At 37.6% G+C, this 12,909-nt stretch overlaps 1 protein-coding gene across 1 annotated transcript in view; it reads left to right on the top strand.

The window, feature by feature from the left end:
* Smc6 (structural maintenance of chromosomes 6) overlaps nt 1-12,909 on the top strand; it is a gene marked incomplete in the record, with an annotated part of 96,772 nt that overhangs the window by 72,502 nt on the left and 11,361 nt on the right. The window contains 2 exon segments of the mRNA XM_013522645.1: nt 2,345-2,470; nt 6,325-6,430. Coding sequence (XP_013378099.1) covers nt 2,345-2,470; nt 6,325-6,430 — 232 coding nt within the window.

Raw genomic sequence — 12,909 nt, 5'->3', positions numbered from 1 at the left:
CTTCCCTTTATAGGTAATCTGTTTCTTTTCTCTAGCAGCTTTTAATATTCTGTTCTTTTGCTGGAGATCTGGGAACTTGACTATTATATGTCTGGGTGTAGTTTTATTTTGGTTGTGGTTTTTTGGAGTTCTAAATGCCTCATTTACCTGGATATCAGGTTCTGTTTCCATGCTTTGGAAATTTTCTGCTGTTATTTCTGCAGATAATCTTTTAATGTCAGTTGTTGCCTCCTGCTGTTTCATTGACTCCAATAATTCGTACATTATTCTTCTTTGCCTCATCTTGCAGCTGTTGAATTGACTTTTCCTGGATCCTTGCTGATATTACGAGAGCCGTTTTTTTCACAGTCGCTAGCTGCCATGTTGTGTTCAAGGTCTGAGATTCTATCTTCAGCTTCATTCAAGCGGTTTTGGTAGCTTTCAGTGGCACCTTTATTTTCCTGGAAGCCTCTTAGAATCTAGTTCATGTGTTCTAAGTCCTTTCTATATTTTTCATTGAATGCTTCTGACCCTTGCCTTTGTTCTTCTATTTTCTTATATATTTCTTCTTCAGACTTTTTGAGCATTTCCTTCATTATTCTTTTCATTTCACCTTTTGCCTGAGAGATTGTTTCTGATCTCATCTCTTCTATGGCCTTCTGGAGTTGTTTCTTTACTTCCTTTGCAATCATTTCAGCTATTTCAGGCGTGTGTTTACCAAGTTCTCCTATGTTGATGTCTCCTGGACTTGTTCTGATTGGGGTGGAGTTCTGAGATTGTGTTTTAGTGTTTCGTTTTGACATGTTTGCTACCAGATGCAGAAAGCTCAGTTTCTGTTTTTTGGTAGCTGCTCAGCCAAGACCACTAGTGTCCCTATTTTTTCTGTTTGTTTGCCCCTGGGTGACCTCTGAGTAGCACTACTTAGTCTTGGGTTTTACAGCAGTTTTTGATTTGTATCTAGTTATCCCCGTTCTCAGACACGGGCACTTGTGTCAGTTGATGGCCGACCGTCTGATCCAGTGTCCCCTTGCAGTTCAGTGCACATGCACAACCTGACTCAGGTTGCAGTGGTGTGACAATCCTGGTCCAGTGGACCTATGTCCCCAGGCAATTTAGGGTACAGGCATAATTCAGACACAAACTGCAGGGTCTGCAGTTTGTGAACCACCTGGATCTACGTCTCCAGTCAGTTCAGGACACATACGGGAACCAGATGCAGCCCAGATGGGTATCAGTCACAGACTTCCCCAGCCTTCGACTCGCTAGGGGGTCTGGGCAAAGGCAAAGGACAGACTCAAACCGCGGTCCTGCAGCTCCCGGAGCACTGGCTCACTTGGCGCAGGGTGCGTGGGGCTGGGAGAGTCTGCATGCCCCGCCCCCAGCCAGAGAAGTCCCTGGGGCTTCTGAGTGAGGACCTCCTCTCTGCCACAGGAGCAGGGAGGCCTGGGCTCCGTCTGTAATGTCAGCGGGGTCCTGCTTCGCGTGCTGTGCCCTCAGGGAGTAGATGGGAAATACCTGGCTCTCTCCACGCGTTTCAGCTGGGAACCGCGGCAGTGTGGGCCAAGCACAGACTCGAACCCAGGAGTACAGCAGCTCCCAGAGCACTCGCTCTCTTGGCGCAGGGCGTGCATGGCTCAGAGTCTCTCTTTTTAATTTATAGTGTTGAATTATAGTTTTTATCTATTTTGTAACAATATTAATCTATTTTCTTTGTGTGTAGGAAAGTGTTGTACTTAATATTTTTTCTGTAACTATCTTCATATAGTTGCTATTCTCGTGTCTTTTTATTATTTATTTTTTAAATTACTTGGATTTTCTTGAACTGGCTATTTGAAGGGGGATGGGAAGGGTAGCTGTGGGCTTATGCCAGGGTTGCCTTTCATATTGAGGATATTTTTCTTCCCTCCTTCTACCACCTGGCTGCTGACTTCTGTAAGGGTGCTTCTGAATGGCTGTGTGTTCTCTGCCTCTCTGAGTTCCTCTTGTTTAGGATGCAGGAGTTTTAAGTGCTCACTCTCCTTTCTTGTCCTTCTGTTCTCTTGCTTGTCACTGAGGGAACCTTCTCCCAGTGTGGCCCTTTTGTTGCCAGTGTTGTCTGAGGACTGCAGCCTCAGCTCCAGCCCCACCTGCACCCTTGTGCTCGCAGACTTTCTCGGTCTCCTTTGCAGCTGGGTTTCGTTCTCTTCAGTGTGGCAGTCAGATAGGTAGCACTTCCTCATTCTAGGAATGTATTTTGACTGGAAGTTTATGAAAGTAGCTACTGTTCTGCTTCTCTGCTCGCATTGCCTTACTTGTATTTGTTTTTATTTTGTTCTGTTTGTGCAGCATTTATTTACTTTTTTTTTTTTTTTTTTTCATGAAATAGGCAATACCAAGAAGCAAGAGAAACTTATCTTGACCTGGATAATAAAGTAAGAACTTTAAAGAGGTTTATTAAGTTACTAGAAGAAATAATGACCCACAGATACAAAACATACCAACAATTTAGAAGGTAAGTACTTAAAATAATATTCATATATATTATGCATTTTTGTGTTTTTGTTTTCTCATCATCATTTATAGATAATGAAAAGACAGTTACAATTTTCAGTCAGAAAAGAAACTAGATGTTTATTTTATCATTTATAGAATTTAGGATTCTTTAATTTAATCAAAGTATTCTGATTTGAAGAGCCTTTATAGCAAGTTTATCTTCTACATTCTGTATAGTTGTGGTTTTTTTTTTTTTTTTGGTACTGGGAATCGAACTCAGGACCTTGTGCTTGCCAGGCAGGCACTTGTGCCGCTGAGCTATATCCCTGGCCCTAACTTTTACATTCTGTTAGAGATTGTTTACAAGGTAAGTCCTAGTGTGCCATTCATTCTTTAACTGGGTCCTTCCAGTGAGAACTCACTGGTACTGAAAGTAGCTTTCCATTGCTTTTTTTTTTTTTTCTTGAGACAAGGTCTCACTATGTAGTCTGGGCTGGCCTTGAACTCACTATTTAGCCCAGGTGGGTCTTGAACTCATAGCAGTTCTCCTGTCTCAGCCTCCCAAGTGTTGGGACCATAGGTGTGTGCCACCATACCCATCCCACTACACTTTCTTAAGGGATGCAGGAGTCTGATACCTCTGTTGCGGCACCATCTCAGTTAACTTACTACCATCTACTAGAATGGCATTGCTACATGAACACAAACTGTTTTCTTTATTGCTGTATCTGCAGTGAGCCCGAAGTATAGTGGGCTCTTTATACACATTGGTTGAATAAACAAATACAGGACCAGGGAGACTGGATATTATCTATACTGAGAGACACAGACTTTCAGAGGTGGAGCAACCCAAATTAGTATCATAAGAAACAAGTAAACCAGAGGTCAGTTGATAAGGATGAAGAGGTCTTAATATACTTAGATCTGAGGCAGTCTCAGTCCTTCCACTTGCCTGTTTACCACAGTGACATTCCTCACTAACGTGCATTTAAGAGTATCTTAAATTTCTTCATACCCACAATTCTCCAATCTTAAGACCATAGGGAATAAAAATATACCTAACTATAGTGAAATTTAGCTAAAGCCATAAAATGCAATGTGTTTGACCATACTCCTTAACTAAATTATATGTTTTGAAATGCATGTTGTAGTTATCTTTTAAATACATTTTTAATTTTTATTTGACACATGGTAGTTTATGTATTTGTGGGGTATAGTGTGACATTTCAGTACATGAATACAATGTGTAATGATCGGGTCAGGGTAATTGGTGTATCCATAACTCCAGATCTTTATCATTTCTTTATGTTAGGAACACTATGAATTGTTTTTTAATTTTTTTATATTATTCAAATTTGAGTGGGATTCATTTCTGTCCCTTTGAGGCTGTTTTTAAGCTTTGTTAGGTGGGAATGAAGCAGCATTTATCATGATTAATTTTATCTTACCTCTGAGGCTGTACTCTGAGAACTCTGACAGTACCTTAAGAATTGTGGCCTTTTCAATCTGGCCAGTGGTGACATGAACTGTCCCGACTCTTTGTGAGCTTCTGGAGTGCTTGTGCTTTGGATGTCTCCTTCCCCAGGATTAGGTAGTGTTTTCACACATGCACTGATGAGTGCTGAGCTCATGATGGGCTCAGAACCCTGGCAGACCCTCTGAGTTATCCCTCTGTGCTATTCTCCGCTGCCTGGACACAGACACAGAGGGCGGGCTCCACTGAGGTGTGCACTCACTGATGCTTCTGACTTGGAGCATTCACAGCATTCAGGTCATTTCTTCCTGCCTCAGAGATTGACTTGATAGGAGCTGCCTGTGCTGATAGTGAGTCTAAAACTTTTGTTTCATATATTTTACTTAGTTTCTTAGTTTTAAGTGGAAATGGAAACTAATCCCTATTAGTACATACATATTTTCCAGATCTAGTAGTCTTTATGTCATTACCTAGCAATTGGCATTTAACAGGTTTCTTTTGTTAAAGTATTGCCCTTATGGTTTACTGCATTAATACAATGCATCACCACTGACATGCTTTACATTGATCACCCAGTCTTAGAAGGAGAATAAAATGACCAAGTTTTTAAAATCGTTTCCCCTCTCTATGCTGGAGAACTTTGCCATTTTGTGACAATAGACTGTTAGCATCCCACGAGTTTGAAACAAGTGAAGAATGCATATTAGTGTCCCACTTTAGGAGCGTCTGCACTCCCCTCTGACTGTGTGTGCTTCTTGCTACTTGATAAGGCTGTTTATGTCTCAAAAAAATACATATTGGTACTGAAAGAAAGCACAGTGAATAGGGAGTTCTAAGAACTAACTAGGAGAGGTAGCCGTGGCAGCAAAAGAAAACTCAGAATATCATTATTTTCTAGTGTAAGAAGTTAATGAAATGTAGGGAGAAAAATAGGAGGGAAAAGAACACAGTCATAGTTATTCCAAAGATATGAGCCATACACTCATTAAAGAATAGTGACTTTCAGAAAAGTAGCCAGTTACCTGTCACTTGGACCTTATTTTCTAAATACTTTCCCCCAAAAGAACCAGGGTTCCAAGAGAATGGCTGATTCTAGATCTGGCAAGGAAGATACAGGAGAGCCTCTTTACCAAGAGGAGAAGGGAGGAGGAGAGGAAAGGAGAGAGAAAAAGTGTGGGGGACCAGCTTGAGGGGGCATTCATTGGCAAAATCTGGGGTAATTTGAGGATCACAATGTATGTGTGTATATTTGTGGATAAATCAAAATGGACCCAGAGAGTAAAATAATTTCTGACTCTGTCCTTGTAAATAGAAAGGTAGATAAGTATATAAAGAATGAAGCGGGGGAAAGCTCTTCCTTCTAGTACAGCGTCATCTAATATATAGAGAAGGAAGGATGGCACTCACATTGTACCAAGCAGTGTACAGTACAAGGCATTATCAGAGTATGAATAAAAGACTGCCCCTAACCTCTTTACTACTATTCGTAGTTGAAGTTGGGAGGAAACAGGCAAATGAATAGGCAGTTTATCATTTTAATGGCTCTAGAATTTAATCCTTTTAAGGACAAGATTTATGACTTAGCCAGGTGTGGTGGTGCATGCCTAAATATTTGTCTAAATATTTCATTTAGTATCAAATTTAGCTGCAATAGTAAGTGAATTTTATGTGCTATAGTATCCACTTTTATGCATATACATTATATAAAAATATAATTATATATACCAATTATTATAAATGTTATACTTCAGTTAGTATAGTATTTATACTATAATATATACTGGTACAGTACAAGATTTATGTATATATTATTCATATATAGACATATGTATATGTCTACCTTCCTACGTATCTGCTTACTTACCTATCTACAAAGTGCTGTTAGAACAACATTAAGTATATCTAATATTTGCAGAAGCCAACAAGGTTGGAAATAGGTACAAATAAACAATTCATCCAGTCTGTGAGACTGTCACAAATATCCCAGCCATTTGGGAGCTGAGGCATGAGGATCACCACAAGTTCGATGCCAGGCTGGGCTACATAGTGAGTTCAAGGTCAGCTTGAATTACAGAGCAAGACCTTGTCTCAAAAAAAAAAATTATGTCTTAATCTACTAGAGTAATAAGGCTTTATATAAATTGAGTGATACATTCATATAGACTGATTGGTATATGGAGTATATTATATTTGTGATTACTCCTTTGTTCACTTTACATATGATTATCATAAAAGTGAATGAGTTGGTTAAATGTAGGGTACAGGTAAATTAAAAACACTGGTGGAAAGCTACATTCACCTGTTAAGTGGATAACCAGTGTTCACACTGTGTTTAGATCATGCTGGATGTACAGTTCTGTGTCTTTATCCTATTTTTAATGTGCCCAATTTATTTTAAGGTGTTTGACTTTACGATGCAAATTGTACTTTGACAATTTACTATCACAACGGGCCTATTGTGGAAAAATGAATTTTGACCATAAGAATGAAACTCTTGCTATATCAGTAAGTATCTTAGCTCTTTACATCTTAATCATTTGGAAAGTTAGCTTTTCCTTTTCATTTTGATGAAACATTGATAAACATTACCATGTGTCTTTGGAAACTTATTTCTAAGTCAATGCTAGTCTATGCTAATGTACGGAAAATTAAGTTTATTGTACTAAGTCATTACTGAATAAAGCTCCTTGCTTAGTTCCTGTCCCCAGCAATATTATTTTCTCAAAGTGATAATTAGGAATTTGATTTTCAGTTGCAAGTGATTATTCTCAGGTTATCCTGAGCTCTAGTCTCTTTAATAAGCAAGGCTGCACATTCAGCTCTGTGGTTTTATGGCTGTGGATTCATTCACAGTTGTATGTTTGAAAGGTGTAGGGCATAAAGATACAGCTTTAAAAATTGTGTATTTTGGTCAAGAGCAAGTACTCAGTTTAGTCTGGGGAATTTTTTTAACTAATGGCTACTCTTAGTGCCATAAGTTGTATCCTTTCATTTTAATACTTAGAATAAAAGTTAGGTGTTTATAGATCTATGTTGTTTGGAACCTTTGCATTTTAGCCAAATAAATTAACTTTCACCTCTCTTTTTAAAGTTTTTTGTTTGTTTGTTTGGTTTTTTTTGTACTAGAAATTGAACTCAGGACCTTGCTCTTGCTGGGCAGGCACTTGTGCCACTGAGCTATATCCCCAGTTTTTTACCCTCTCTTTAAGTTTCTACCAGTGAATCATTAGTAGCTTCTCCTCCACCTGTTCATTTTTAAGAGCCCGATCATTAAAGATGCAGAGGTGAAAGGAATGGGCGAAGTTACGCTTGCATAGGAAGGTATTGTCATGGTGGCCCATTGTTTTTACTGCAAATGATGAGACATTGGGAACTTGTGGAAGTGACAGTGACTAAGTGAATGAGAATTACAAGCGATGAGAAAACTGTTCTAAGCAAGCTGAGAATTTCTGGGTAATTTTTTTTCCTGGAAGCATTGTGGATTCTGGAATTCTGGTGATTGTAGAGGACTGCCAAGACAGTAGAAACTTACAAAAGCTAAAAATACACCTAATATTTCAGTTAATGGATTCCTGGGTGCTGGGGTTTACACACTGGCCCAAGGAACAGGAATGAAAGCCTTATCAAAACTGCAACTCCAGCCCAATGTTTTCCACAGTTGACTGTCAGCCTTACCATACCTCTGACCTAACAGAAGGAAAAGTATCCCCCTTTGATGGAAGGTTATCTATGTCTGGAGCCCCATTTGTTCTTTTATATAAAATGTCTCTCATAAGGTTAAAAAGACTAGGTACTCACCTTTTTTGTTCAACATTGGACTAGAAGTTCTAGCCAATGCAGAAAGTCAAGAAAAAGAACTAAAAGGCATGCCTTGGAAAGGAAGAAGCCAGACTGTCATTATTTACAAGTAACACAGTCATCTATGCCATTTACAAAAAGAGCTACCTGAACTAGTCAGTGCAACTAGCAAGGTTGCAGGCACAAGCAGTATGCAAAAAAAATGAATTACACTTCTGTATACTAGCAACAAATGATTAGAAATTAAAAATTTAAAGATACCCTTTTTTTTCATACTGGGAATTGAACTCAGGATGTTTTGCTTGGCAGGCAGGCACTGTGCCACTGAGCTGTATCTGTAGCCCAAGAATACCCTTTATAATAGCATCAAAAATTAAAAACAGAAAAATCTGACAAACATTGTGCAAGAGCAGTAAACTGAAAGTTAAAATGAAATACTGAGAAATTAAGGATGATCTAAATAAACAGATACTTGGTGTTAATGGATCAAAAGATTCAGTATTTTATTATGTTTCAGTTTTCTGCAAATTGATTTGTAGATTCAACACAATTTCCGCTAAATTACCAGCAGACTTTTTTTTTAGAAATTGACAAGCTGATTCTAAAATTTATATGGAAATACAAAGGACGTAAAATAGACAACACAGCTTTGAAAGTGGAGAACAAAATTGGAGGGCTTGTATGAACTGATTGGGACAGTTTCTGCAAAGCCACAATAATAATGATAGGCTGTTGGTTTGAAGGCATCCAGATGGATGAATGGGACAGGTTACTATTACAAAAGTGCGTAAGGAAATTTTTGGAAATGATTGATGTGTTCTTCATCTTGAATTGTGGTTTAGAATAGAATGCACATTTGCTAAACTTAATCAAATTGTATATTTAAATATATGCAATTTATTGTATTTTATTTATTTTACCCTTCAAAGCTTTAAAAGTTACCAGCAGAAGCATGGAAATGTGACAGGTAGTAAAAACAAAAAGCAGAAAAAAAGAACCAAATTCACAGATGATAGTTACAAGAGATAGCACACTAATGTCCTAACCATGGTTAACATGTTAAAGATGTTAGCCATAAACAACAGGAAAGAAGAAGATGCAGAGTTTCAACAAGAACAATAAGTGGGTATTCTATAGCTGAAAATTTCAGTATCTGAAATTAAAAACTCAGTGGATGGCTAATAGCCAACTGAGGGCCTGGGATATAGCTCAATGATGCAATGCCTGCCTGGCAAGCACAAGGTCCTGAGCTTGATTCCCAGTACAAAAAAAATGATGATAATAAAGCCAACTGAACATAAAAGAAAGGATATAATTAGCAGAACTCAAAGCAGGTCAAAAGGAAATATCTAAAGTGAGCAGCATTAAAAACAGAAGACAAATCACTGAACAGAGCTTAAGAGCAATACCCATAATCAGTTTTAACGTAAGTGTAATTGGAGTCCCTCTAGCGTAGGATAAAGAGCCAGATATGTAACTCAGCAAGTGCTGCACCTGCCTGGCAAGTGCAAGGTCCTAAATTCAGTTTCCAGTATCAGAAAAAAAAAAAAAAAGAAGAGCAAAGAACATTTGAAGAGGTAGTGGTTAAGAATTTTTCAAACTGAAATACAGCAGTCTAGATTCACAGAAATGCCCACAGACCTCAAATGACATTACACACATACACAGCTAAGGACAAGGTAATCAAGTAGCTGAAAACCAGAAGCAGAGGTATTAAAAAAGTAGCAAGAGAAGAAGTAAACATTACTTTTCCACAGAGCAAAAATAAACTTAAAGGCAGACTTTTTAACAGAAATTGTGGAAGGTAAAGGTCATTTGAAAGACTTTAAAGTGCTAAAGGATTAAGAGGCGTAAGATAGCTTTTGCTGTATAAAACAACAATACTGTGCTAGCGTATTGTGGGGTGTATAAGATGTAAAGTATGTAAATGACACAACAAGAGAATAAGAGCTTAGGGGGCTAAACTGTTAAAAGATTCTCGCACATTCTGGGAAGCATTAACCAATACTAATTGAAGATAAACTAATAATTCATGAAAAATGTATTTGCAAGTCTCTAAAGCAACCACTGGAATAATTTTAGAAGAAGGTAACATAGAGACCAAATAAAACAAATGGAAAGGAAAACTACTACAAAGAAGGCAAAAGAAAACATAACAATAGGATTAACAAAATAAATAATGAGATTTGCCAGTAATCTTGATTTGCCAGTAATTACATTAAGTATACATGGACTAAATAATTGAATTAAAAGTCAGGCTAAACCAAATATAAGCACCAATTTTTAAAAAACGGGGGGTTATTAATATAAGGACAGAGATCCCAAGTAAAATATGGAAAAAAAAAATGTCATGCAAACATTAGCCAAAAGAAACCTCTAGTCAGCTTTCTCTTGGCTGGAACACAATATCCAAAACCTGCAACTTACAGGAAGATTTAAATATGCTCATGTTTTTAGAGGATTCAGTTCATGGTTGACTGGCTCTGAGGCAGGAATATCACAGTGGAAGGACACAGCACAGCAAAGCTACTTAGTCCCTAACAGCTAGGAAACAGAGCAAGAAAGTATCACTGACCATACATAGATTGTACCCAAGGGCATACCTCCATGACTAACCCAGACATACCCAGAAGTGTGCTCCATAAATTAATAACAATCAAAGTAGGATATAGACAAATAGTGTATTACTAAAGGTAGAGACCAAAAGAATCTCTATTTCATAGGACAAGTTATTTAAAAATAATACTTTATTCTGCATGTACCTAACAAGATAGCTTCAAAATACTTAAAGGTTGAGAGTATTAAAAGGCAAAGTAGAACTGACAAATACAGTTGGAAATTTTAACAAATTTTTCTTAGTATTTGATGAAACAATGAGATTAAAAGTTTATAAATATATGTTAGTGGAAAAGGAAGGCCAAACATTCGTGATCTAAGTTTTATCTTTGGAAACTAAAAAGCAGAAGCCATTTGTTTTTGAAGTTTCTCTTTTTTCTTTTTTTTTTTTTGGAGAAGATCAGGAATTGAACTCAGGGCCTCATGCTTGCCAGGTAGGCACTGTGCTGCTGAGCTATATCCCTGGCACACAGAGCCATTTATAAAATCAAGTAGAAAAATGGATATAATAAAGATAGAGTAGAAGTTAGAGACTAGAAAGCAAATGTATAGTGGCAGTGAAATAGAGAGCTCAAGGCTGACTGTACAATAAACATGATTATGAAATTAAAGACAGTCTGTATCCTATGGGGAAGGATGATGATGTCAGGAGTTGTATTGGGTTCAAACTGGTGGGACTCTTTTTCTTCAAATAAATAGCAAACCTTGACCCTATTCCTCATATTAGGTACAGATAGTGATTAAAAATTGATGATAGACTTACATGTAAGATGTAAAACAGGGGCTAGGAATTTAGCTGAGTGGCACAGCGCCTGCCAGGCAAGCACAAGGTCGTGAGTTCAGTTCCCAGTACCAGAAAAAAAAAAAAAAGATGTAAAACAGTAATGCTTGTGTAAAACAGTAATGCTTGTATTCTAAAATGAGAATGTGTTCTTTCTCCACATTCTCACCAGTCTTTGTTTTCTTTTTGATAAAAGCAATGCAGCTTGGGATGAACTGATATCTCATTGTGGTTTTTGATTTACAGTTCCCCTGATGAAAAAAAAGACCACTTTTTCATTTGTTTGCTGGCCATTTGTATATTTTCTTTTGAACATTTCCCCATTGGATTACTTGTATTTTGTTGTTGAGTCTTTTTTTTTAATTATTAAAGACTTGCATACTACACAATCCACAAACTTAAAATGCAAGATTCAGTAGATTCCAGCACATTAACTGAGTTGTACAACTATAACTATAATCGAACTTAAATCATTTTTGTTATCCCAGATTCAAGCACTCTACCCACTGGCCGTCACCTTTCAACCCCCATTGCTCCTCCAAATCTAGGCAACCACTGAGTTCTTCTCCATCCCCATACAGTTTCCCACTCTGCGCATTTATTTCCTTTTTCTCCCTTTCAAAATAGGTCATAACAGCAAAGACTGCAAATACCCAACAACTGTAAGTCCTGCAAAGTGAACTCTCATAGCACATTAGCTTGAAACCAGAGACCAACAACAGAAGCATATTTACAATATAATTACTTTTTTCTTTTCTCGTTTATCTCCTCTTTCTTACTAAATTTTCCATATAAGAGAAACCATATGTTGTACAAGCTTTTATGTCTGATTTATTTCACTTAACATTATGGTCTCAGGGTGCATCTATTTTCCTGCAGGTGCCTCAGGTTTATCATTCTTGGTGGCCAGGTAGTACTCCATTGTGTATAGGTACCACATTTTCTTCATTCATCTGTTGATGGACATACAGGCAGATTCCAGGATTTAACTATTGTGAATTGTGTTGCTATAAACATAGGTACACATGCATCACTGTAGTATGATGTTTTTAACTCTTGAGAGGATACCCAAAAGGGGAATAACTGGATCAATAGCTGGAATTTCTATTTTTAATTTTTTGAATACTGATTCCCATAGTAGTTGTATCAGTTTACACTCCCACCGACAACGAAGAAGGGGTCTTTTGTCCATATAGCCTCAGCAGCATTTGTTATTGGTCGGTTTCTTGATGGTAGCCATTTTTGGGGGATCAGATGGCATCTTCATTTTGTTTTGATTTACATTTCTTGAATGGCCCGCAATATCAAACATTTTTTTCATGTATTTATTGGGCAGTTGTACTTCTTCATCTGAGAAGTGTATGTTCATTTCAGATGCCCATCTGAAAGACCCATTTTTTATTGGGTCTTTAAACTTGGGGGGATCTAATTTTTTTTTAATTCTTTATCTAAGATGTTAGTTTGTCTGAAGAGTAACTGGCAAATTCCCATTCTTTTTGAGGGGTGGATGAGGGTTTTGTTTGTTTGTTTTTGAGACAGGGTCTTTGTAATCCAGGCTGGTCTTGAAATCATGGCAGTACTCCTGCCTCAGTCTCCCAAATGCTGGGATTATAGGCATGTGCCATCATGCCCGGTTAATTTTTTCTTATTCTGTAGATTGTCTCTTCACTTTGTTGGTGATTTCCTTTGATTTGCAAAGCTTTTTAATTTAATGAGATCTTGTTTGTTGAATCTTGGTATTATTTCTTGTACAACTGGGATTTTATTCAGAAAGTCGGCCTATACCTGT

This window comes from Chinchilla lanigera, unplaced genomic scaffold (assembly GCF_000276665.1).
Source record: "Chinchilla lanigera isolate Chin_1 unplaced genomic scaffold, ChiLan1.0 scaffold00068, whole genome shotgun sequence".
Lineage (NCBI taxonomy): Eukaryota > Metazoa > Chordata > Mammalia > Rodentia > Chinchillidae > Chinchilla > Chinchilla lanigera.
The sequence above is the reverse complement of the archived record's forward strand: the minus strand, read 5'-3'. Positions and strand labels throughout refer to the sequence as shown.